Here is a 26,455-nt window from a genome sequence, read left to right on the forward strand (position 1 = left end):
TTGCTTATCTTTTCCTTTCTGTGACGCAATTCATGTATTTGCTGTAAAATACTTGATGAATAAAGATGATTTGTATTGTATTGTATTATGTATTGTACGCTTGAAAATACACCGGCAACACAGATGTTACAGCTACAATCAGCTGGTGCAGATTTCCCATTTCGTTTCAGTGTTTGGATTCAACCTAACCTAAAAACGTGTTGTACAGTGTTTAAAAGACTAATTATTTATATGATTTATAGTAACTGTAGGAAAAAAAATAATGTGGAACACGAGAGCAAACTGGCTTTGGTGCACTCGAGAAACTTTCCACTCGCCTACGGCTCGTGCTTAAACATTTCTGTCGTGTCAGCTAAGTGCCACTTCGTCCACTAGTTACACAAATAACTAAAGTCTATCAGCCGACAACATCAAACTTAAATACCCCCAGCAGCAAACCTGCAGACTAAGCGAATTTCAACTTGTCTGATTACATTTTTACTAAAATATTTCCATAAATAAGACTTAGTGTTTTTTGACCATACGTCAATAGTATAGGATGAAAGAAATAAATTTGCCAAATGTTATCAATATATATCCATAAATAAGTAAACTACAACAATTTTCATTTTCTCCATAAGAATAACATGGGAATTTTAAATTACACTATTTTTGAATTTTCTCTATTTTTCACAATCATATGCATGGTCATGTTTGGGTTAAGTAATTTCTGCTCCAGGGCAAAATTTCTTTCTTACAAATTTATTTTGGAAAGGGGATAAGATTCTGGGGGTTTAATTCTGACTCATCCAGGTTTTTTTTGTAACAATGGTTTTAATTATATCTAAACAAACCAATCGTCCATACTAATTCCCAAAAATGTTGAGTGGAGTAAGAACTATGTAAAGGTAGAGAAAGTAAAAAAATGAACATTAAAAACTTTTTTATTTAAAGTATAAATGTTACACAAAATACATGAACGAACATTGAATATCAAAAAGTTTTAAGTATATGGAGAATATGTTTGAGACTAAATTTGCTTACAGTCATGGTAAAGATGATACTAATAGTAGAAGTTATATGTAAAATATGAATCATCTTTTTGAAGAACAATGTAATTATATTACATGTAAACCTTTTTTGTTACAAACTTTTTTAAACAATTCAAAAGTAGGTAGTACTAACAGTTAAACAGAAATCAGTAAGGAAACAACTTTTAATGTTATTACCTAAACCAGTTACTAAGTTGGCTTACATTGTATGCAATTTTACCTTAAAAGGTAACAATACAAATATTCAATATAAAAATAGGTTAAAAGTTAAAAGTATAAAAGATATATCAAGGTTAAAAGGACTATATAAATCAGAAAATACACTAAGCATACATCATACCGTACTTGAAAAAGTCATACGTTCTAGAGAAACATAATATAAGGCTATCAAAAATAAATTTGTAACTTTAAATTACATTCAGTCAAATCGCTGAGCGAAAACGCATTCTCACAAATGACAGTTTTACATTATTTCATGCTTTCGAAATTTAAAATTCTTTCCAGACAAACATAAATATAAAAAATAGTAAGTTTATAACTTCAAATTACATTCAGTCAATTCGCTGAGCGAAAACGCATTCAACACGTTAAAAATTATAATTTTACATTTTTATGTTTTAGAAATTTAAAATTTTTTTCGATACAAACATACATATCATAAATAGTAAGTTTTTAACTTCAAATTACATTCACAGTCAAATCACTGAGCAAAACACATTCTCACACCAGGAATGTGTGTGTAAAACTTATTAGTTTGACATTTTCGTGCTTTTAAAAATTTCAAATTATTTCCCAGAAATACATAAATATCCAAAATAGTAAGTTTGTAACTTCATACTACATTCAGTCATATACCATAGCAAAAACAAATTCTCTTACATTAAAAATGCTAGTTTTACACTTTTACACTTTGGAAACTCAAAATAAAATATATTGAATAAAAATATATGTATAAAAACGTAGTTCAATAGAAGAAGCAGGAACTTTCAAAATCTGAAAAAAAAACAATTATTGTTAAATTTTTACATGTTATGATTTGTATTATATTATATAAACCTGAGCCATACTGCAAAATTAATTGATCTAACGCCACAAAGTACCTGACAATAATACATAACACAACATTAAACACAATGTTACCCCACACCACTGTGTTGTATAATAAATTACTGTGACTCAAAAATGTTAAAAACTGTTTTTAAAATAAGTATCCGGTATGTTGTTATTCTGGGATATTCATTTGTTCGTAGAATATTTCAGTAGATATAAATTAAATCCAACTGAAGCTAACTTTTGATTGAAATTGAACAGGCGAATAAAACCACTCACAAAATATGCTAAAACAAAAACTGAATAGTTATTTGTGTAACTAGTGGTGAAAGTGGCACTTTGCTGCACACGAGAGCAATGTTTATGTACGAGCCGCAGGCGAGTGTGGAATGATCTCGAGTGCAGCAAAGGCCTTTTTCACTCGTGTTACACATTATATTTTTCCTACAGTCACTATAAAGCATATCAATAATTAGTCTTTCAAACACTATGCAACACGTTTTTAGGTTCAGCTGGCAACACAAATGGTGCCCTAGAGAAAGTAGTACCCGCGGTCCATATCACTCCGCTATTTTTCCTCGGCAAGAAATGTGCTCCGCGTTTTGATAATATAGTTCCGTATGTTTTTGTAATTTGAAGTGGTTTCCGCGCCTAAAAAAAATGCTTAAAAGGTATTTTCTTGTTTATTAAGATCGTAGGAAGGTTTTAAAAACGTTTAAAAGAAAAGTCCAGAAAGTTCAGAAATACCGAAACTATAAACACGAAATGACAGGTTAAATCGTAGTTATAATAGTCAATCAGCTGCTCATAGTATAATTATCTTTAAGTGTTGCCAACCTATTTCCAAGCGTACACGGATTACGTGCATAATGGAACCACGCTGTTTTGTTTTGTTTCGTTGGAATCCTGATGTGCGGCAAAGTATAAACCGTACGACAAAGTATAAATATGCAGCAATTAGCTTTCTGTACTATAAACAGTACAAGGAAGCCAACTTTGTCGGGTGACTGTAGGAAAACAATTTTACAATCTTTCTTCTTTAATGCTTTGATTATTGATATAACAAGTGTGCTATGGTAGCCTACAGAAAGTTTCCTTAGTTGCATTTGGTAAAAGCAGTCGGTGCATACAACAGAAATCAGTAATTGACATCAGTGTCGATGGCTCAATTGACCTAGTTCATTTTTATTCTAAAACTGGATACATTATCAAAATGGAGATGAGATGTCTCCTTCTCTCCAAAGACAAAGGTATAATGAAATGGATGAACCTTGATTACCGACTAAGATCAACTGATTCGTTATCCACTACTCCCAGTACCATATTAATTTTAGATCAGCAAATCATGTATTCGCTTTTTTGTGAGTAGTGGTTAGATGATAAGACCCAGGGGTCGATTAGTGATAAGATGGGCTAGTGTGGAAGGTGAGTGAGAAAATTTAGAAAAACAACAGTAAGAAATCTGTTTTACCTCAATGAGTTGCATTTGTTTGGTGTGGGGTCATCCATCCTACCACGGATTGGTCTTCCGTACCCAGAAGGTGAAGGGGTAGATTGTGCAGGCAGTGCATTTTCATCTGGAACTATAAATATAATAGATGATCATTTGTATAAATTGAGGTACCAGAATTGCAATCTATTAGAAACCACAAGACAAATTACGAAAATGTACTGAACACACTTTTTATTAGAAAAACAAGAGAGTTAGAGTACATTATGTATTTTTTTTTTAGAAAAACTGGTACTAGAATGTTGTTTCTTTTCATTATGCTTTAAATCAACTTGTGATTTCATTTAGATTTATTATAATCACTAATGGTAGGCACACGATGTGTTAAATGTGTGTCCATTGACATCATGGAAATTTTGCTCATTGAAATTGAAAACCTCAAAATACTAAGCAACCTTTCCACTACAATTTCAAATATAAGAAATTATACAATACAAAAGAGCTTAAACAGCTTAGAAGTTTCTAGAAAGGGGTTTGAATTTCCTGGCCACCATTCGACCCGAAGAAACCTTCCTTCTCAATTCAAACCTTAAAAATTCTACACAGTAAAACATCTTAACTCTTGTGTAAAGATTTCACGTTTTTTTGTAGAGGCACTCTTTTCAAGTATGCCTGCCATCACACCAAATATTCTATAAAACAACATATTTCCATCAATTTTGTAATACAAGACTGGGTAAACTAACTGGTTATAGTGTAGAAGTTCAAATCTTGGCTGTTTGTTTGACCCAAACAAGTCGTGTCTGGATCCGTATATAATTTGTCATTGGATTACTAATGATGCTATCAAAGAAAAGGTTGAAACTAGATAGTAACAAGACCAGGGTTTAACCTTACACAAAAAAAGTAGGTAGCTAATACGCTTGCCGTTGAACACAATATCTGTCAGTTTGGATTCATCAATTATTTAAGACTAATAACTAAGCTATTTGTTCTCTGATAAACTTTTTGGAAAAAATAACATAACGATATAAAAAGTTCCTCAAATTACCTCCTGGTACTTGCAGAAGTACGTTTGAATGGCAGGAAGATGGCCCTGCCGCTGCCGCCAAGTCTTGCTGGTGTGATGGCCCTGCAGCACCTTCACACCAAATGTTCTGGATGTTTCCTAGAGAATAAGACAATCAATGTTATAATAGATAAAGACAAACTTTGAATTTTAAAAAAAATTCCGCCGCAGAAAACCTAAAGACAAAGCAAATTTCCATTTACCTGGCTGAAATTCCACTGAAATATTGAGTACTTAGGTTTGCTGCTACAGAGAAGGTAGTAAGATATGTCTTGTACTAAAATTTAGATACTTTATAATGAAATATACAAATTAACCAAATCAGTATGTGGGTAGGCCTACTACATAACCATGATCTCCAGGCATTTTTTTATATAAAGAAATTAATATTTTATGGCGATTTTCGGCCTAGAAGTAGAACCCCAGTTAACCAAAATAAAGGAGAGAGCCGTTTCAGATAACTTTTTAATTTGATTAAACTTGATAACTTTTGGTTAACCCATCATATGCTAAAAATAGCCAATGAATCACCACAGAGTATAGGAAAAATGAATTTAAGAAAATGTCTATAATTCAGTGTTTTATTTAAGCTACAAAAATGTTACAACAGGGATTATAAAATACTTTAAACCAGACAACTGAAGTTATTAAAACATTTTACAGTTCTATATTATTTTATAGAACCATTTCGATTAACCCGCGTTTTGGTTAACCCAAATTCAGTTAACAGGGGTTGTACTGTAACAGAAAAGTCAAATTTTTACAAAAACGAGGCCTGGACGATTTGATTGAAATTTATTATGTGAAAGTCCTTTTTACTCTCTAAACAAATAGACACAAGCCTTATCACTGTAAAAATTACACTTTAAAATGTGATTTCCTTTTAAAACACTTTAAAAATGATGGGTCTAAAGTAAATAATTGCAACTTTTATGTTTTTACCTTAAATTATCATTGCTACTGACTCCCACCTCTTAAGTTACTCACAGTAAAAGTTGACAAGCGAATGGGAGAAAGTATGTATCAGATTGCTGATACCGTTTATTTAGGCCTAGATAATTACTAAACACTTGTTGCTACACAAATTGAATTTGAGTTTCGGAAAGACACAGAATGACTCAATCATCTCAGTGCAAGATAATAAGCATGACATTATTAAGAGTCAATAGTATTATTAAATCATATTTCAAGATTAAAATTCAGCAACATTATGCGTAAATTACAAACAAATTTGTAGTTAGAAATATAAAGTCAAGTTACATGAAACTTACCGACGAGTTGGCTTGGGGTAGAAAAGTTTGCGGCACCAAGAGGTGAAAAACCTGCTTGCAGTTGCATGTTACCCACTCCGTAGGCTGCAAAACAATTTAAAAGTTTGTTGAGAACATTTAAATAAATTTACAGTTTAATTAAGACTCCAATGTGTTGATTAAAAGTAAACATTAAGAAATATCATTGGTGTAAGAGAGTAGGCCCTATCTACTGTATTCACAATTCAAAAAACAAGTGAGATTAGAACGGTACTCTATCAACAAGGAACGCTGTTATTTTGAAATATTGAGTTTATTAATATTGTTTATATTTTATGGACCTTGGAAACATTGAATAATTATAGACAAAAGTAATTTGTTAACGTTTAACATTTAGGCAGCTACGTCAAGCTAGGAGATATGGATATGTATAGGTGAATTCTGTTGCGATTCAAAGTAACCTCAAACTCCAATACCTACACTTTCAACTTAGTCCACGTTATAATTATATTAAAATATTTTATTTGTTAGAAAATAAAGAATTCCTTAATGAATAGTTTAATATTGAATCTATATTATAAGTATGATTATGATTCTTTAATTAAATAATTTATAAACGAAAAACGTTTTTAAAACAAAACGTTTTTAAGCGCCCTATAATTTATAAATATGTGAAGAGTATAAATACTTGTGAGATTTAAAACGAAAAACATGGGGGGCATATTTACAATTACCTTCATCTATTAAACTAATGTATTATTATAACAATTGCATGCACCCCACGTTTTTCGTTTTAAATCTTACAAGTATTTATACTCTTCACATATTTATAAATTATTTTCTACTTTTTAGTGTGTTTAAAAACGTTTTGTTTTAAAAAAGTTTTTATTTATAAATTATTTTCTAATTTTTAGTTTTTAATGTGTGTGAATGTTCAAGGATCTATATCAGATTAAGACAGAGGCATGTGGGAAATCAAAGGTTTATTTGAGTTTCTTTTCATAAAATTATGTATTAGATTGAATGTATAGCCTACCTACTGACTATAAATATATCAATCTATTTAATTTATTGTTTACTTTATAGAATACCAAATAAATAAAAATTGACATTATTAACAAACACCTTTATATCTGCAATCCAATTGTTTATCTTTATTTTGAAAAATGTTTGTTTGTATAAAGAATCTCCTTGGAAACATAACCTGCAACTCTTAACCTGTGCTCTTCGAACTGTCAAATTTAAGTATTTACAGCTGACTTAAATTACCTAATTGATACATTAACATTCTTTCAAAATGTAAGCATGGAAAATTTGGAAGTCCATGGGGCGTAGCCCAAGGGAAATATGAAAATTAAATGATAGAATATTGCATTGTCATCTATTTGTGAGCTGTGTTTCAAATTTCAAGTCTCTAGCTCATCGGGAACTTCGATTAAAATTGATATAAAAATGTATAGGAAAGCGAATTATAAAAAAACCCATGGGGCGTAGCCCAAGGGAAATATGAAAATTAAATGATATAATATTGCATTGTCATCCATTTGTGAGCTATTTTTTAATTAGCGAATTTTCCTATAGGGAAGTAGCTATTACCGTAGGTGGCACGGTAAGACCTAGACCCGGGACCAATTTACTTTTCTATTTTGATGTCCCCAGAGGCCAAAAACACCATTCGTTCAAATTTTTATATATATACGTCCGTGAACAACATGAGTAATTTTTGTCCAATTTTGATGAAATTTGGTTTAAAGGTGTAAAGCGGGATAAACTTGAATGAATTTGCGAACCAGCACGATCGGACCATGGGAACGGGGCTTTACGGGGGGTTTTATGGGGTAAAAATTGGATTTTCTCACTTTTGACCCTCAAAACACAAAATTTCCCCCATTTCTCTTTAGACCTTTTTAAAGAGCTTAAAAAAACAAATAATTTAGTATATAAAAGTATTTTTGTACGATTATTAGTAACGAAGAAAATTAAAAAAATTGTAAATTTAAAATTCCCATGTTATTCTTATGGAGAATATTGTCAAATGTTGTAGTTTGCTTGTTTATGGATACATTTTTATCAAACTTGGCAAATTTATTTATTTTGTACTAAGCTATCAATATTTTACTCAAAAACACACTTTATTAGTTTCCTTGTAGCAGCAAACCTAGGTACTCGTTAAACCTAATGTTATTAAAATATATTTAACTGAAAATCAATTCAGACAAATGGAAATTCGCTTAGTCAGCAGGTTTGCTGCGGCGGGGGTATTTTAAGTTTAAAGTCTCTAGCTCATCGGGAAGTATAAAAATTTGCAAGAAAGCGAGTAAAAACAAGCCCATGGGGCGTAGCCCAAGGGAAATATGAAAATTAAAATACATTTGTTAAATATTTCAGATTGTGGATTTTACTTAACAAAAATATGGTAGAGCCTGATGCAATTTTCCAAAGAGGTAATAGTAAATTATGCTTTCTAATTAGAGTAGAGATTACAGAGTAATGTCTTAGATTGAACAATTCAATTATACCTGTCCTAATTAAATAAAAAAGTTGAATAATAGTATCATCCATTATTAAGAGGATTATTGTTTATTGAACAACCTTTGGGAGTATCGAAATGTCAAATTGAATTATTAGGGTGCAGATCTAAAAACACATCTTCAATGGTTTTTTATAGGTATGCAATTAGTTTTATTTAGGCTACTGTAGCCTATAGCACAAATTAACTGTCATATTAATCATGAGTCTTGAATATTCATTTAAGATTGATAGAGCTTTTAAACTTTTAGGAACAAAAAATTGGCTTCAATTCCAAAAAGTGGACATTCTTAACTGACCAGAAGTTTGAATGATTTTTACAGCTTTAGAGAAAAAGATAAACTAATACATTGTGTAGGGAATATTCATTAAAATATATCACTCAAAGTCATCTTAATAATGCCTTTAAAACATAAGTATTACTTTTTCAATTTTTTTCACAACACCTAGTAATTATATTATGGCCTAGGCATACACACTAAGTTCTTAATTCTAATTACTTTATTGGGGAAATATAAAGTTGTAGTGTGCTTACCAATCGCGTTGGTTGGAACTTGTTGCAATACCCCCTGCGATTGGCGAAAGTTCATTCCTCGTAACTCTTTCCTCAACTGTTGAAAATAACACAAGTTAAGAGCGTAGTTAAAAAAATAAAAAAAATTAAATAGCTATTCCTTATACCTATAAAAAATTTTCTTTAACACAAAATATTAAAAATGGTACTTAAAACACTAACTGTACCTACCAAAGGCACAATTAAATTTACAATGTTCGAGGATACAAGATAGAATTGTGCACTAATCTTTAAATTCATGGATAATAAAGAATGAAGAATTTATTCACCAATATACACTATAATTATTAGGTGTCGTCAAAATATTGAGTAGCAGAATTCTACCCCTATGAAAAAGCGCCTACGTCATTTTGACATCACAAGGGGCGGGGCCTATACACGGTTGAGAAACAGCCTGCGGCTGGAAATTTACCCCCAATGTTTTATTAAATAATTAACATGTAATTATTTGCTTATAAAATGATTTGCCATACTAAAGAAGGGTCCGCGGAATTGCCTAACTCTGGAACTCGCTAACCCCATGTTAAACGCCCTATCTTCAAATTTGGTCGATGAGAGGAACTCGCTAACTCGTTCGGTTTTGGAATTGGCTAACTCCGGAACCCGCTCTAGAGCCGGGTTAGCGAATTCCGTTTTCGTACGGAAGTCGCTAACTCGGTTCATCGGCGGAACTCACTAACTCCCAATCAGAAGCCTCGCAGGCCATCCAATGGGAGCCAAGCACGAATATTTTTGGCCAGTGTTGCCGAAAGTGTAGTACCTATATCGTATCGGTACCATGTCGTATCCTACGATTAATTAGGAGTAAGAGCAACATAGTCGATAAAATAAATATATTTAGAAGTATGTTTAACATTATTCAATATGATTATTAGGGTGGAAAATGCATTATAGTCTTACCATAGACTAACCAACACAAGTAAACTTTACATCCCATTGTAAACTTTGAAGCTCGTTTTTCGTGTCTAGTTCAAGTCCGGTGACACTGATCGCTAGTGTCCATAACATTGTGTTTCTATTATTTTATAGTCAACTTCATGATTTGTTTTTTACTGTTCGGTTATATAACTAGGGGACGTGTTATTAGTTGTGATTAGGACGTTTTATTTGGTTAAACGAGGTTTTAAATTACTGAAAACAAGAAACAATTAATTGTAAACAAAACACGACCTCTAAAGACAGTGCACCGGACAGAACTAACAATACAACTGTCTTCAGATGATCCATAAGGATGAGAAATGTACTAATATAAGGGAGTATGTTTTATATGTGGGTTTCTTACTTAAATAGTAGCTTATTTGTATGCAAAAGATAAAAATGCACATTTAATTTTAATCTATTAGGTACATGTTATGAAATATCTATTTTAGTAGTCCGCCATTTGTTTCTTTTATTCGAATAAATACCATTTTGTGAACTTCTGCAAATAAAATTATTGAGTTCGTATTTTATATACTGGGCTAGTAACCTTAAATCATAATAAAATTTACACGTTAATTGTCATTACAGAATTACATTGTAGTGGTAATGTATTTTTAAATAGAGCTATTGAATTTAAATAAATATTTAAAAATACATTATAAAGTGGTAGACCTAATGTATTCATGAATTGCATTAAAAGTTAGTCTATGCATAATACAACTTGTAAATTTCTTTTATCGTAGGCTATTAGTGTTGAACCTGGGTCATCCTCTTGATTTTGTTTAATTAATATTAATTTCAGTAGGCCTACTTTTTAAAAGTCTGGAGTTTTTCTCCAGGCTAATTCTAAATGGATCCAGGCGTTCTTGTTTGTTACAATTCTTATGAATGGTGGCCATAGCTAAAATTACTTGATCTTATCCAAAAACAAAGCTATTGTCTATTGTGTAGCTCAGTACTGGGGAACCGTGAACCGAGCAATGGCTTGGTATAGTTTATATCGATTGTGAAAGCAATATAAAGGAAACCCAACACTCAAATCAGGAAAATCCGTCAATTCGTTTATTAAGAATCGTGAATTAAAATAACCCTGTCACATTTTATTATATGAATATTATATCTTCTCCTATTATTTACTAGTGGTGCTTTGGTGTACAATCTAAAAACGGTTTTAAAACATGTAACATTATTGCTAAAATATTCAACACATTTTAGAATTAAGCAACTATTCACTAGTAGGCCTACAATGCTTTGGTTCAAACTATTAGGACTAGATAAAAAAGTCTATGTCATCGTCATCATATTTGTACACGTATGTTGGACGGTTCAACGACGAACATTTAATTTAAAATCTATAAATTAGTTATGAAAGTTACGATGGTTGATGACTGTATTAATTAATGGTTTTGGTTTATTACGACATTACAATTAAATCTGTTTTCCGTGTTTAAGCACTTGCGTGTATTTTATCTTAATTTCGTAGATGTTTAATTATTTTGTACCAATTAAACTGAATTTTGAATATTTTTCATATTCTATTATTTTATTTTATACTGATGGCATTTATATTTAAGATCGAAATCATAAACATTTAACTGGCCATTATACAGTTTAGTAAAAAAACACTTTTTCATGATTTATTAATTGTCTTTTAATTACTTTGGGCTAGTTATCTGTTAAAAGTGGAATTGATAACAAAAAACAATAACATTTACTGTATCTTTATAGACACTGACATTTTGAAATACGGCATTGTACGATTATTTTGTCGTACAAGGTTGGAAACGCTCCGAGCAGTGGGCGCGGCCGGGTTAGCGACTTCCAGAGTTAGCGAATTCCGCCACAAGACAAAATCGAGTTAGCGGGTTCCGGAGTTAGCCAATTCCTGACTGAGACGGTTAGCCAGTTCCGACAAACGACCGAGTTAGCGAGTTCCTGAGTTAGCCAATTCCTATGTCTCCTACAGAATTTTACTCCTGGAAATCTACTCTCGGTAGTCAAATCAAAAATGTCCGACCCCGGTATTCTACCCCTGTGGTTAGCTACACTACGTATCGGCCAAGATTCATTGTTGTAGTTGATTTTATTAATTGGTTCATGTAAATCAATGGCTCTTAATCATTACCTTCTAATATCCAGTATTAGATTAGGTTGGTTAGGTTAGGTTACCAATTTAAATAAAATTAACTACATCAATGAATCTTGGCTGATGAGTAGCGTAGCCAACCAGGGGGGGGGGGGTAGATTTTCGGGAGTAAAATTTCAGTGTCAAGGTTTATTGGGATTTTGATTAATTACAACTGTTAAATAAATCGTGACATGCGAGTTGATTGGAATGAATAATAATTTTTCTATCCTTAAAGTTTGAAGCCGGAAATCTACCCCAGACCTGTGACATCAATGACGTAGGCGTTTTCCAAGAGGCTAAATTTCCGGGGGTAGATTTTCAGCGACCCAAAGTATTCACAAAAATCAACATTTAAGTCAATATCCTGAGTATCACAGCTAAAGGTACTCTTCAGTGGTATAAAATGTCATAATTTTAATCCATTTGCTAATAAAATTTCTTAGGTGGTAACATTTTAACATTGGTTGGCAGTTTATTATAGCCTACATTAAAATTTGATGGTTGGTAACTATTGCTCTTATAATACTTATTAAGTCCATTACAATAGGTACTAGGTCTAACAATATTATTTTTTTGTCTGGTGTTATGAGAACAAACAGAAGAGGTTTTTTTTTAATCCTCCTAAAGACAGGCTCAGATTATAGATACTAAAATAAGTTATTGTCAAATTCTTGTTTCACTACCTAGTCAATGAAGGAAAATGTCCCCAACAATCCTTTAGACAACAAAGCTAACCTAATACCAATGTAAATCTGTTATATAGGCTACAATAAATATTTGACATTTACCGATACCGATGATTTACCTAAATATGATTAAAAACTCACAAGCTTGTACTGGACGCGCTTTGCGACTTCCTCGTTAGGCTGCCAGTTCAACCGGACCCAGTGGCCCCAACAAGAAGGGGCAAGTTGTTCAATGGTACATTTCTTGGCTATAGCGGCACTTCGATGAGAAGAAAAGGTCAAGTAAAACACTGGCGATGTCATCCCTCTCTCAAAATCTTTAGTGACTGACACCAGCTCATTGTCAAGCTTCCGGAAAACCTGGAGGCAACATCCATTATTTAATATTAGGTACTAAACATGTTTGAGTAACAATAATTCTTGTTTTTAGTGATACAATAAAAACTTGTTTCAGATAATTAGCCTATATTTTAAATTAAGTTAAATACTTCAAAATTATAGGACCACTCTAAAAACAGGTGACATCATCAACATTAAAATTGAATTAAGTTTAAGTAAAATTATCTTATCGTAAGTGAACTTAGAAACTATTTATTTATATTTAAGTATAGATTATTTTTTGGACTTTCTTTAATGTGTAAACTCATGGTACAGTAAAAGGAAAATACATAGGTGTGCTATTCCCGTCATATTCTGACGACACTCGGATTGCAAACAAAAGATCACCTGATTGTAACTTAACTGTCAAATTAGTATGCATTTGTTTTGATTTGATTGTTATTGTTTTTTTAAGGTTTTCCAAATAGTTGAATGTGTTCATTATAAAAACAATAACAACAAAATCAAAACAAATACATAGCCTATACTAATTTGACTGGTTCAATCAGGTGATCTTTTGCTTGCAATCCGAGTGACGTCAGAATATGAGGGGAATAGCACACCTATGTATTTTCCTTCCACTATGGTATAAACTTAAACTTATTATAACTTATATGTTGAATCTATTTCAAGCATCTAAGTTATATCAGATTATTCTTAAGACAGAGGTATGTGAGAAATATTGTATCATAGAACATTATATTAGGCCTATTCTAATTAAAAAAGTTGTTAATCAGTTTACAAAAAATATAATTATTGACATGGGTGCTAAGTTAATCATCTCATATATAGCCTAAGTTATCTCAGATTTAGGTTAAGTTAACTTACTTAACGGCACTTGGTTCCTTTAAATATGCAGGTAAGTTACGGGTAACTTATCACCATTGATAAGTTACCTAAGTATGTTAATAAATACATAAGATAGCTTAACCAAAACCTTTTTATCAGATGTTTTATCTTTAAGATCGAAATGTTTGTTTCACAACAACATTTCACATTTTGTTAGCCTAGATAACAATTCAAATAAAAGCATTATAGGTTATTTTGAGTAAAAAATTAATTAAAATATTGAACAAAATGATGTTCATTGCATTGTCACCCATTTGTAAGCTGAAATGTTTCAAGTTTCAAGTCTCTAAGTTCATCGGGAAGCTAAAAGTTACGGTAGTTTAAAATCAGTTGCAAAAGATGTAGCTAAAAGACAAGAAGCGAGCTAATAACATTTTAGACCTATACCGGTACACTTAGGCCTATTTTTAAATATTAGGCTATATACGAATTTGAACAGATGGTGTTAAACTTATTGGCTTCGGGAACATTGAAATAAAAAAGTAACGTAGGTAAGTAAGTAACTTATGTCGATCCAGGGTCTGCGTCTTACCATGAGACCAGAACAGTAAGTAAGGTAACTTCTAAGGCCTAACTTACCGGTAACTAACTTAATAACTTAAGTTAGCTGAGCCTTTATTCTCTATAACTTAGGCCTTAGTTTAACTTAAGTGTAGGGTTGGGGAAATTCACTAAAAACAACATTAAGTTTAAGTACGGTAACTTAAACTTAACTTAGGCCTAACTTACCGTAAAGATAAGTAGCCTATAAAAATAGGCTGGGTCCCGTAGGCCTATTCTTAAAAAAGTAACATTCTAATCCAGCACTTAGGCTAACTTAAAAAACCCAAAAATTTAAATTAAAGCTAACCAGACCCAATAAGTAGGCTATAAGTTATAGGCGAAAGGGCCTAACTTATAGCCTATATTGAACAGAGCAATAACCGCCAATAAGTAGGCCTAATAGGTTTATTACAGAGACTAAGTGCCTCCGTCAAATAGTCCAACGATTAACTTAAGTTAATAAGTTATTGCTCATATCATTAACATAATTTTTAATCATTTAATATTGCTCATTGAAAACATTTTCAAAGCTTGCAACTCATCAAAAACACAATCACTTTTGCAACAAAATATGTAAGCTGATGAGCAATTAAGGTAAGTACTTGTTAAGCCTTGTCGTTGGACTATTTGATGGAGGTAGCCTATGCAAAAAACCTGTTAACTAAAGTAGGCTAACTTATTTTGTAACAATGTTTCTGGTTCAGGGGCCAGAAACATGAATTTTGATAATCATCGACAATCAAACCTATAAGATAACTTTAAGTTAGGCCTACTTAACTTAAACTTATAAACTGCCTATCCGCCTATAGGCTAAGTGTAAGTTGAGACAGATGGGATGATTAGGCTACCTACTTGATATGCTATGGACAGCCTAGCCTCCATTAAAAAAAAATTAAAGTAGGCTTAACTTAAGTTAAACTTGGGCCTGAAATATGACAGTTTGCAAATTTACGACACAATTGGTAAGTTAGGCTAGAGCCTAGGCAAATTCAATTAGCTAAGTACCTACTCACCAGTTCCACATCCTCTGTTGTGACGGTGGCAGAACATCCTGTCAACATCAGGGTCCTGTGATCTGAAGAGCTAGTGGCCACGAGATGCCCAAGGTACTTCCCATCTTGGATGAGTCTGTAGCCGTTGAGGGCTTTGATGGCTCTAACCGCACTATCCGGGGTTAGGTATTTTACAAAGCCGTAACCCTTATTGACGTTCAAAAAGTCCACCATTACCCGTAACTCAAAAACTACACCCGCTTCTTCACAGATTCTCAAGAGTTCCCGGTGTGAAAATTCAGTTGGTATTCTTGCTAGGAATAATTCGGACCCGTGACGAGGGGAGAAAGCTTTGAACGCTTCATTTGGCCCGTACAATCGGCAACCGTTGATTTGTCGACTCGGAAATCTTTCGGCAGCGGAAGGGACGTCTGATGGCGAATCCATAATTAAAAAAAGAAATGAAAAATGCCGCTTGCTAAACAAAAGTACTTTCACCACACGCGACACGCGATACGGTTTCAAGGACGGATACCAGTAAAGTGAAATGGCCGATTTACTGTCCGTTAGCCCGATTAGCCGTTATAATTCAAAATTTAGAAGAAAAGAAGGCATTAGGAAAAACAAAGAATAATAAAGTTAATCTTATTGCTAGTTAAAATCAGATTGCCGTTGTGCATGATTAATTCATCAACTTATATTCATGTAATATTGAATAGGTTGTTATTTTAGTGTAGGGTGGGTAACAATTAGACAAATTTTAATGTTGCTTTCGTTAAATGAACTTTCTCTTTCGGGAACTGATAAGGACCCGTCAAAGGTGGTTTGAAAAAAATGTCTTAAGTGATCAATTCTTTGTATATCCAACCATTTAACTAAACATGGCTTGAATAATCATCGATTTATGAATTCGATGAGTTTGTTGTTATTAAATAATATAATTTCATTCAAAATGCTTTTTAACACACTTTCCTGACAATTGAAATAAAAGACTATAATGACTATTGCAACATAGTAATAACTTAGTCCATTTTCGCGAATTTCCCCTATGGTATAGGAAATAAGCTATTACCGACTCATGGTAAGACCTGGAATCGGGACCGATTTACTTTTTCGTTTTGAGGTCTTTAGAGACCAAAAACACCATCCGTTCAAATATACATATGTATAAATATATAAATATGTATATGTGTGTGTGTGTGTGTGTCCGTTAGCGCAATAACTCGAGCAAAAATCATCCGATTTTGATAAAATTTGGTACAGACATGTAAAACTAAGATTATTAAAACCAGTTTGCGAACCAGCGTGATCAGATTATGGGAACAGGGGCTTATGGAGGTTTTTATGGGGGTAAAAATTGGGTTTTCCCATTTTTGACCTTAAAACATGAAATTCAGTAAATTCTTTCCAAACCATGTTGTAGAGCTTAAAAAAAATTAGTGTATTGAAGCATTATTATGCGCCTAATGGTTACGGAGAAAATTCCAAAAATCTGCAAATTTTAAATTCCCGTATTATTCTTATGGAGAATAAGTAAACCGTTGTAGTTTGCTTGTTTAATAACATATTTTGATCAAATTTGGAAAATGCATTCATTTCATACTAAACTATTACATTATACAAACAAATATTTCTTTACCCTCCCTGTTGCAGCAAACCTAAGTACTCGTTAAACTAATGTTATTTAAATAGGGAATAAATGTGATATATTTAAGGAGAAATTTTATTGTAAATCAAGTCAGAATAATCGAAATTCGCTTAGTCTGCAGCTTTGCTGCGTCGGGGGTATTATTATTTTTAGAGGCTATCTATCTGAGCTTATTTAAGATTCCGAAAGTATTATGTCTTTCCTTTTTATTATATGCCCCACCTTCACATCATACACATCCTAGGACGCTAGGTTAGCCTGGAACTGTTTTAAACATCACTTGAGGCTGGTTCTTGGAGTTTTGCGGCATTAGTGCATCAACACGTAGATAAAATCCAAGGCAATTGGCGGGATTTGAGCCCGGGGCCTCGGGCTCCAAAGCCATGCGCTCTACCACTAGACCAGATTACTGTCGCTCCCCCAGCTCTCCCCTTAACAATGGTCGTTGTTCGGTTCGGGGGCAGACCTCTCTACTAATTAAGCCACCCGCTCCTTTGTAATTGTATTTTTTGTATTTAGTTTTCTTTTAAATGAAACTGAGATAAGGTGTTTAATGTTTATGTTAATTGTAATAACTGAGTATATACCACAAATACTTGGTATATACTCAGTTCAGTAAAAAATCGAGTGTCTGGATAGTGGAAGTGAATACTATGTAAGGTTGTATATTTTACATTTATATTTGTTTATTTTTGTAATTGTATATTTTGATTTGACCTTGTACTCTACATCTATTGTACTCTTCCTTGACAAATGTTTACCAACATAATACTTCATTGACCATTCCACATGCATTTGTAATGTCTATTGGAAAATAAAGCTTTGATTTGATTTGATATGTATGTGGACCGTTAAATTGATGCTTATTGTGCTCCTGTAAGTGAATCGATACAATTAGGCTGCAATAAAATAGTGAAAGTGAAAGGAGTGTTCGGATAACTACTGTCTGTGTTTTTTAATCCGTATTTCGCATTTCCTGGTAAAAATTAAATAGCCTTATTAAATCTAGGTATCTTTTATCTTTGGTTGATAGCATTTGAATACATTTTTGCGATGTTACTTTCTCCCTACACACATAGTAGGGTGAGTGGAGAAAGTATGACTGTTTTTATCAACATTTTCGAGTTTGGGCGTTGGCAGACCTTATTAGTATAGGATTCGATTCGGGCTGGTTAGAAGCGTTAGAACAGGTTGAGAGTTTGAGTTTACCTCATTTGTCATTTCATTTTTTGTTTATGTTTATGACGATCCATCATAAAGCTAACCGTCCGTGAATAGTGATCCGTTCTAGTAAGTTATTCGTGTTCGTGGCATGTATGTTTGAATTTATTTGAATGTTTATTAAGTTAAAGTTTTAGAGTACCGACGTTTATTAAAGTTTTAGATTACTGACTACACCTCCTCTCCTGTGGTCCGACTTTGAAGAAATTTGGTATTTGGATTAATGGTAGGCCTAGCTCTAGACGGATTTTGTACCCTTTACACTTTAAATACCGGTACTTAAATTCTTTTAATTGAAATGGCGACCATACAAAGTTTTATTAGCTTAGCTAGGACCAAAGCGAATAACCACAATGGACAGCTTAGGTCCAGTTTCAAACCATCAAACAGTCATTAACTTTTCCCAGGATTGAACCAGCGGTTTTTTTATTTCTAGGTGAGCACTATAATAGCTCAATCACTCACCTACACTATATATTAGGTTACAGTAGGCCTAATAAGTTATGCTTATCACTTAAATTGCATTATAGGCTAATATGTGGCACACCTTTAAGGTAACTTATATTATGTTTTTAGGCCTAATTGAAATGGATGTAGGAGTGGGTGAATTGTCTTCATTGTAGGAAAACTAAATATTTATCAAGGGTGATTTATTACCACCTCAATTCTAGAGATTTTCAGCAAAGTAAATATTAGATCACTAGTGAATTATTGTTAATAACCTTATTTATGGAAATATTTTAGTAAAATTGTAATCATAAAAGTTGAAATTCTCTTAGTCTGCAGGTTTGCTGCGGCGGGGGTATTTATAAGTAATGGATGTTCATTAAGAAGCCTTTTGTGAATTTTTTCAGATATACAAGCTATTTTTTTTCTAGGCACGAGCTTGGGATTTTTCACATAACTTCAGACTAGACCTAACTTAGGGGATGCGGCATTATCACTTAGATAGGTAAAATCCATTGGTGATTTGGCGGGATTTGAACCCAGGACTGAAGTCCCGCGCTCTAACCACTACACCAGCTCGCTCCCTTATTCAAGCTATTACTGCAGCTAACAGTAAGTTAACATTCTCAATTTAGGCTTCGGGAGGTCGTTAAAATTTTTCTTGAATGAACGACCTGACTAGTCTGTCTGATAAAATTTCAGTCCCTGCAGGATAGTTTGTATAGGTACACCTACTCTAGAAGCTATTAGATTCTGTCAATATGTATCTAGATAGATTTAGGTGACTTATTTAATTGAAGCTTTGCATGATGGGGTGTAACCTTGGTCCCGGCACATCAACCATAGGCCTATAGCTTATTGTGCATGTCCCACTTGCTACTGACTAAGTAACTTAAGCATATACCCGTGTCCTTAACCATGTTATAATATTTCAGATCATAAAACACCAAAACTTGACTTTTTGAGGTTAAATATTTAAAACAATTGACTTACTATAAATGTATTTTTTATATTTTGATTTACCTCCCGGGGGGGGGGGGGGATTACAAAACATTCAAACTGAATATGCAATTTCAATCCTTAACTCATATACTTAAGTCATGCAAGCTTATAATTTGTCAAATGGTTCAAGTCATTCTTAGTTGATACCAAGGCAAATGATTCATGCAGAATTTGGCCTAATTTTTGTTACACCTTGCTATTATAGTACCAATCTTAACTAGGCCTAATTAGTTACATTGTTCTTCTCCAGTTTTGAAAAATGTACAATCTCTTTGGCCTCTTAGTTTGGCTTAGGTTGAATATATTTATAATCATAAGGAAAAGAAGACAGAAACACAAAATATCTATAGATAAAGTTTTATTGTACATCTACATATACATGATCTTAAATACAATGGCACTCCTCAGGCATTAACAGGTGAAAGTGCAAATCAGTTAAAAATAACATTTTTCTCATCTAATTTACCTTTGAAAATCAATTATCTCCAAATCAATGGTAAACAATAATATTCATCTAGAACTAAGAAAACATAAACGGTGAATTCACATTTTAATACTGGTAGCAGAGTTTTTTGATGTTAATGTTCTCTAAGTAGCCTAACCCTAATATAAGTTTTTAATATATGTATTAATTATAAGTTTAAGTACCTTTTGGTTGGCTGATAAACTATATTTACAAAGTCAAACGTCATCAACACTCTAAAAAAGCATTTTTATAATACTAGCCTAAATGACTAAAAGTACTGTCAGCAGCACAATATTATGACACGTGTTAGTTTATAGGCCTACATAAAAAATGTTTAAGAATTAATTAGGTGACTTTTAAATGTCAGGTATCAAACTTTAACTGTTGTCTACATAAAACACAATCTACGTTGGTAATTTAATGTAAGATTATACAGAAGTGTTTTTAGTTGATGCAGTAATTGGTATTCAGGATGGATAGCTGTATTATTGCAGGTTTTTCACCATTTCAACGTTGTAGACGTACAGTAATTAAATATCAATGATACAAAATGAGGGATTTTTGGAAAGTCAAAAATTTAGGTCTTGGTTTAGTTTGGTTTTGCAATATTATGCGACTTAACAATAAAAAGTATAGTCATATCATGATAATGACTATTACATAATAGGCGGAAAAAGTCTAAATTGTCTTTCACATTTGTTATGTTTATTAAAAAAGTCGTATAATATTGCACAACTAAACTAAACCATGACCGAAATTTGTAACTTTCCAAAAATACCTCATTTTGTAACATAGATACTCAATTTATTATGTGTTCCTACATTAAATATTTTCATGATGGATTCGTATAAAACATACTTAGCTTTCAAACTTTCATGAAAGTATTAACGAACACGACATGTGGTTTGTTTGTTCTACGATAACATAACTTTGAATTTTCACGCACCACATAGGGAGTGGTTGATACTGCATACAATTGACACATTTATGCCTAACCAGCTAACCTAACTCTAACTTGGCTAAGTTCTACTTTTGATTGTTGTATTTTGTAACTGAAAAGCTACAACTACATCTTGAATCTAGTACACTTTTCTTATAGTTAGTGATTACAATTTACAAATTTTCTCTTAATAATAACTAGTTGTATCTTTTAATAAAAAATCCATGGATTGCAATTTCTTTTTTACAGTTTTAGATAGGCCTAATACCTGATAGCATAGGCGTATCTACTAATTAAATGTATTAATTTTACAGTATGAAATATAAGTTTATAAATATTATAGATTTTCTTAATAAATGGTGGCTTTTAACAGGAATTAGTAATTTTATAAGCACACTCTTGGTGGCTAAATTCAAATACTTAATTTATATTCTTAAACTAGTTACAACTTTAACACGGGAATAGAATGTCTAGTTCTATCTTTAATCATACTTTTGCCTCCATTGGAAGGTTTAATGGTTGACTTTGACATAGCTGTATTGGTTGCTGTAGTCGTCTCCCATCTCCACCATGTTAGACATGAGGTAGTGATCAGTGACGACGAAGGTGCGGTACTTGACAGGCACGGGGCTTGTGAGCTGTGAGGGGGTAGGCCTGTGAGCAGGGGTGCGGGGGACTAGACGAGCCCCCCACTCCGACCATCATGGACTCTTGAAGCTCAACTGGAGACTGGATGAGGAACCGCTAGAACTGCGATGGTCACATCTGGAACATGTTGAACTAGTTTGTTTTTCCTATTTCCACCTATGGCATATTATGTATGACGTTAGGGATCAAACCAAACCATTGTCTTATTATGTAGAACATCGCCCTTTTGTTAGATTGTGTAATTAATGGATAAACCAATGACAAGTGGCATCTGATACCAACAACCCTCAGATTTGAAGGTGGGGCACTGTAACCCCTTTGAAGACAGTTAAAACCGGAAACACTTCTTCCCACTTAAATAATTGTATATTAGCAGAGCAAATTTATAAAGACTGGTATGAATAAATTCAATGAATAAACGACAATCACGTCCAAAATAATTTAATTCCAACAAAAATCCTATGGCTTTATTACAAAACATGGTACGTTTATCCACACAGTACTGCCATTTTAGTTCCACTGAAATAATATGTCTAAACTAATTAACTAACTTGTAATATTTTCCAAGCTCTCCAATAACGATTATGGTCCCTGTTCGGGCGCCATAAAAGTAATCCTATGACATAATTTTGGTGTATGAGAACCAATAAATTATAATATCGTCATACAATGTATTTCCCTGTTCAGCTCGCCATGAAATGTGGTGAAAAGTTTACCGAGAGAACACAACAAATTATATTACCGTACTTTTCGTCAATACATAATAGTAATTTCTAACCCAAAATTAGTCACACTTTAAATTTGCCCAGATAACTATAGCCTAAAATGAGATAGTCAGAGATTCTTAAGTGTTTGTAATGTATTATCATATTGAGTTTACAGGCTCCACATTAACAGCTCAGAACATTAATTATAACAATGCTAAAAACTATATTAGCTTACTTTTAGAATGTGATCGTCATAGCCACTCAAAAATTTCAAATTTGGAAGAATAATACCATGCCAATAAAAAATTTAATAGAATAATCTTTTGAGCATTAATAAAGTGAGAATTGCTCGTCGTACTTGGTTAACACCAAAGTAAAACGTGTCCTAATATTAACTCAATCAATTGCCAGAGTCGTTCGTAACTAATTTTTGCTTGAATTTGGAATAATAAAACGTTTATAGCAATTAGTAACCACAAAACAAAATTTTTATTTGTGTGCGCAGAATCCTGCTTTGAACATCGACAAAAATACAAAATATAACTTCAAATATATTAAACGCACCTTAACGACCTATAAAAAGATGAAGTAGAGCGATATTGTGTTGCTCTACAATTTCTAGTGTATGGATCGTTTCAATGTTTTTAATATCGGCAATCCCGAAAATATTGTTGCAAGGGAGATTGTGTAGCGACGTTTGGTGGCTGACTGACAACTGACTGCTCGGGTCCCTCCTCAAGCAGCACTCCCATTCCACTCCTGGTCAAGAACTACGTTCATTCCCTCCACACTGACGTTACCACATCCAGCGTTAGCTGCGGCCTTTGTGTGAACCAAATCAACCTATTTAAGATGACCGTAAAAATATTACCCCCAGTTAATATTTGACCTATTACAACGGTATCAACAATCTAACACATACTTTCTCCCATTAGCTGTGTCAACAACCGTTATCATAGGCAAAGGGTGGTAGTAACTTTTATATTTTATGGGAAATTCAGGAAAGTTGCAATTACTTTTGAACCGTATTTGTTACAGCATTGGGGGGGGGGGGGGGGGCAGTCTTACCATTTTGTTAAGAGTTAAAAGATCATAATATTCTAAAATGTAATCTGATTTTCCGTTTTTATGGTTTTAGCGAATTTCCCTATAGGGAAGTAGCAATTACCGTAGGTGCCACTGTAAGACATAGGCCCGGGACTGATGAACTTTTTCATTTTGATGTCCCCAGAGGCCAACACCACCATTGGTTCAAATTTTTATGTATGTATATATATATTTTGTTATTATATACACCGATGAGGGCTACTTTAAATGTTATTAAGTAAATTAAAATACCAAAGTACCCTAAAAAATTTTATTTTACATATAAACCAAACAGGTCGAACATTCAAAGTCAGATACAGAGAGCATATACACTATACAGGCGATAAGATCAAATAACATGACAACGCAAAAATCCTCGTATGCCGACCATACATTCTCAGATATAAATAAAAATATGTAGGCCTATATTCTAGATGTTGAAAATAAAGGAAAAAAAAATGAATGCAAAAGAAGACTTTTATATTTATACACAACACACTACTGACAAAGACAATTTACTAACCTTGACACAAACTCAAAACCAAAACGTCATATTCAATCAAATTATGGCATGAATGGCCGAAACACGTTTAAGTAATATAAAATAAAATGTTTTTAGGGTACTTTAGTATTTTAATTTACTTAATAATATACATATATATTTACAGAGAGAGAGAGTTATATATGTGTCCGTGAACGTGATAACTCGAGTAATTATTCTCAGATTTTGATGAAATTTGGTTTAAGGATTGGCGGGATAAACTTGTATGAGCTTGCGAACCAGCATGATCGGACCATGGGAACGGGGTTTTATGGGGTAAAAATTGGGTTTTCTCATTTTTCACCCTCAAAAAACAACATTTTCCAATTTTATCTCTAGATTTTTTAAAGAGCTTAAAAAACAAATAATTTAGTATATCAAAGTGTTTTGTACGGTTATTGGTAACGGAAAAAATTCATATTATTCTTATGGAGAATATTGTAAAATATTGTAGTTTGCTTGTTTATGGATCTATTTTCATCAAACTTGGCAAGTTTATTTATATTGGTACTAAGCTATTCATATTTTACTAAAACCACACTTTATTAGCTTCCTTGTAGCAGCAAACCTAGGTACTCGTTAAACCTAATGTTATTTAAATAGATTTAATTGAAAATCAATTCAGACAAATGGAAATTTGCTTAGTCGGCAGGTTTGCTGTGGCGGGGGTATTTATATAATTTTTTTTTATAATAAAAATATCTACAAATAAAAAAAATCCTGGCTACCATGGGTTGGTACCCAAACCCACATTCCAAAATTCATCAGGTGTAGTCTGTGGCTCTGTGCACATCCACATACACATTACTTTGAATTTCTTTTGGATTCATAATTGCACCCAAAACTCAAACTTGAAAATGTTGACATAAACAATAAATTTTCCATACTGTGTATAGGGGAAGAAATTAAAAGGTAACTAAACAAGATTTTACTAGGAAAACCATGAAAATCTTTGATAATAACACAGGGGAAGGAAGTAAAATCTGTTGCTATAACTTGAGCTTTCACCTTGAAATAAAACAAACTAACAAATTTTGAAAGTATTCCACAAAGTGGCCTATACATAGATTTTTAGATCCTACCTGGTATGCCTCAAAAGGTCTGTCAGCCTTCCTACGTTGATTCTGTAATTGATCTCGTCCTCGGGGACTTCGTCCAGATAAAAGTTTTGAAACCGTGAACTCAAGGACCAAACTAGGTTCCCATAGACTTTAAGTCCACTTTGAAACTGAAGTGCGATGTCATCCTGAAACACACAACTGAGATACAGATTGAAAACTATTGGATTGATATTGGATCTTGCCAAGGCTTAGATAGGATTTTAACAAGGGGAAACTTAGTTTATTTCTGAAAAAGTAACTTAGTGAACAAGCGTGGAGTATAAATAAAGTAAGGTTATGGTTTTGAATGACTCTAAACTTTTTTGATTTTTAGCAATAATAGTTGAGTGAATGAAACTATGTATTGTGTAAAGGGCGGTCGGAGATTAGTTGTCCGACTTGTGAGTGACTGTGTGACTCATCAACCACAAGAACCGTTGCACTAATAGTGTTCAAATTTTGCAAAAATAATTATGACACCCTTTTCATTGAAGTCACACTTTTCATTGAATTAGTGACAAAAATATAGTTCTTTGATACTCTACCAATATTTGTAGATTAAACAATTCAGCAAAATGAGTTTAAAACTACTTAAGTTTAATACTACTCTGGTACAAGAACTTGAAAAATATGAGTTAAGGTTGACTAGCACAAATTAAAGCATTAGGCCTATAGAGGTTGCCATTAGGTAGGCCTAATGGTTGGTTTTTCTACAAAATTTAGTCAACAGAGAGAAGTTTACGCAAACTCAAGCTCAATCTTTGTGTTAACGCTATTCAAAATAGCTGAGGAGATACCAACAATTATTGTTGTTCCCTATTAGATCCAAGAAGGGCAACGTAAGAAACCTAAACCTCCATTACCTTTGCAATAACATCCAAGTTCTGCTTCCTGTAAGGCAGGTGAGAGTTCCAGCAGCCAATAGCATTGTCCCCCACCAAACTGTAGATGAGGACTCCACCATCCGTCATGTCCTGGAAGTAGAGTGTTTATAGAACTGAGTGTTAAGAAAACTTTTGGCAGACTTTTAAAAAGCTGTTGATTGAAATTCTAAGATTCAAAGTTAAGAAATTAGTTTTAGACTTGTTCCATTATACTTTGCTTGGATGTGAAATTGTAGGTTTCCTATTGACGTTTTGGGATTTGATGCTAACGTAACTACAGGGAGGTATTGCCAAAGTTTTACAATTTTGTGAATA

General features: G+C 32.9%; 2 protein-coding genes across 2 annotated transcripts in view; both read right to left on the reverse strand.

Annotated features, from left to right (window-relative positions):
* Positions 1-1,993: 1,993 nt before the first annotated feature.
* Positions 1,994-15,933, reverse strand: LOC129001716 (RNA-binding protein 47-like). The gene is made up of 7 exons (XM_054429112.1): positions 15,472-15,933; positions 12,830-13,048; positions 8,915-8,990; positions 5,872-5,955; positions 4,583-4,699; positions 3,553-3,664; positions 1,994-2,024 (listed from the first exon to the last, which is right to left on the reverse strand). The coding sequence occupies exons 1-7, from the start codon at positions 15,895-15,897 to the stop codon at positions 2,018-2,020; spliced, it is 1,041 nt and encodes a 346-aa protein (XP_054285087.1). The 5' UTR covers positions 15,898-15,933; the 3' UTR covers positions 1,994-2,017.
* A 4,207-nt stretch (positions 15,934-20,140) lies between these two features.
* Positions 20,141-26,455, reverse strand: part of LOC128999959 (protein yellow-like) — a 45,632-nt gene continuing 39,317 nt past the window's right edge. The window contains exons 8-10 of the mRNA XM_054426760.1: positions 26,120-26,230; positions 25,239-25,402; positions 20,141-21,939 (exon numbers count right to left, since the gene is read on the reverse strand). Coding sequence (XP_054282735.1) covers positions 21,876-21,939; positions 25,239-25,402; positions 26,120-26,230 — 339 coding nt within the window. The 3' untranslated portion in view covers positions 20,141-21,875. The remainder of the gene's footprint in view (positions 21,940-25,238; positions 25,403-26,119; positions 26,231-26,455) is intronic.

This window comes from Macrosteles quadrilineatus, unplaced genomic scaffold, assembly GCF_028750875.1.
Source record: "Macrosteles quadrilineatus isolate MER2022 unplaced genomic scaffold, UCM_ALF_1.0 Scaffold_8__2_contigs__length_117827958, whole genome shotgun sequence".
In the NCBI taxonomy this organism is placed as follows: Eukaryota; Metazoa; Arthropoda; class Insecta; order Hemiptera; family Cicadellidae; genus Macrosteles; species Macrosteles quadrilineatus.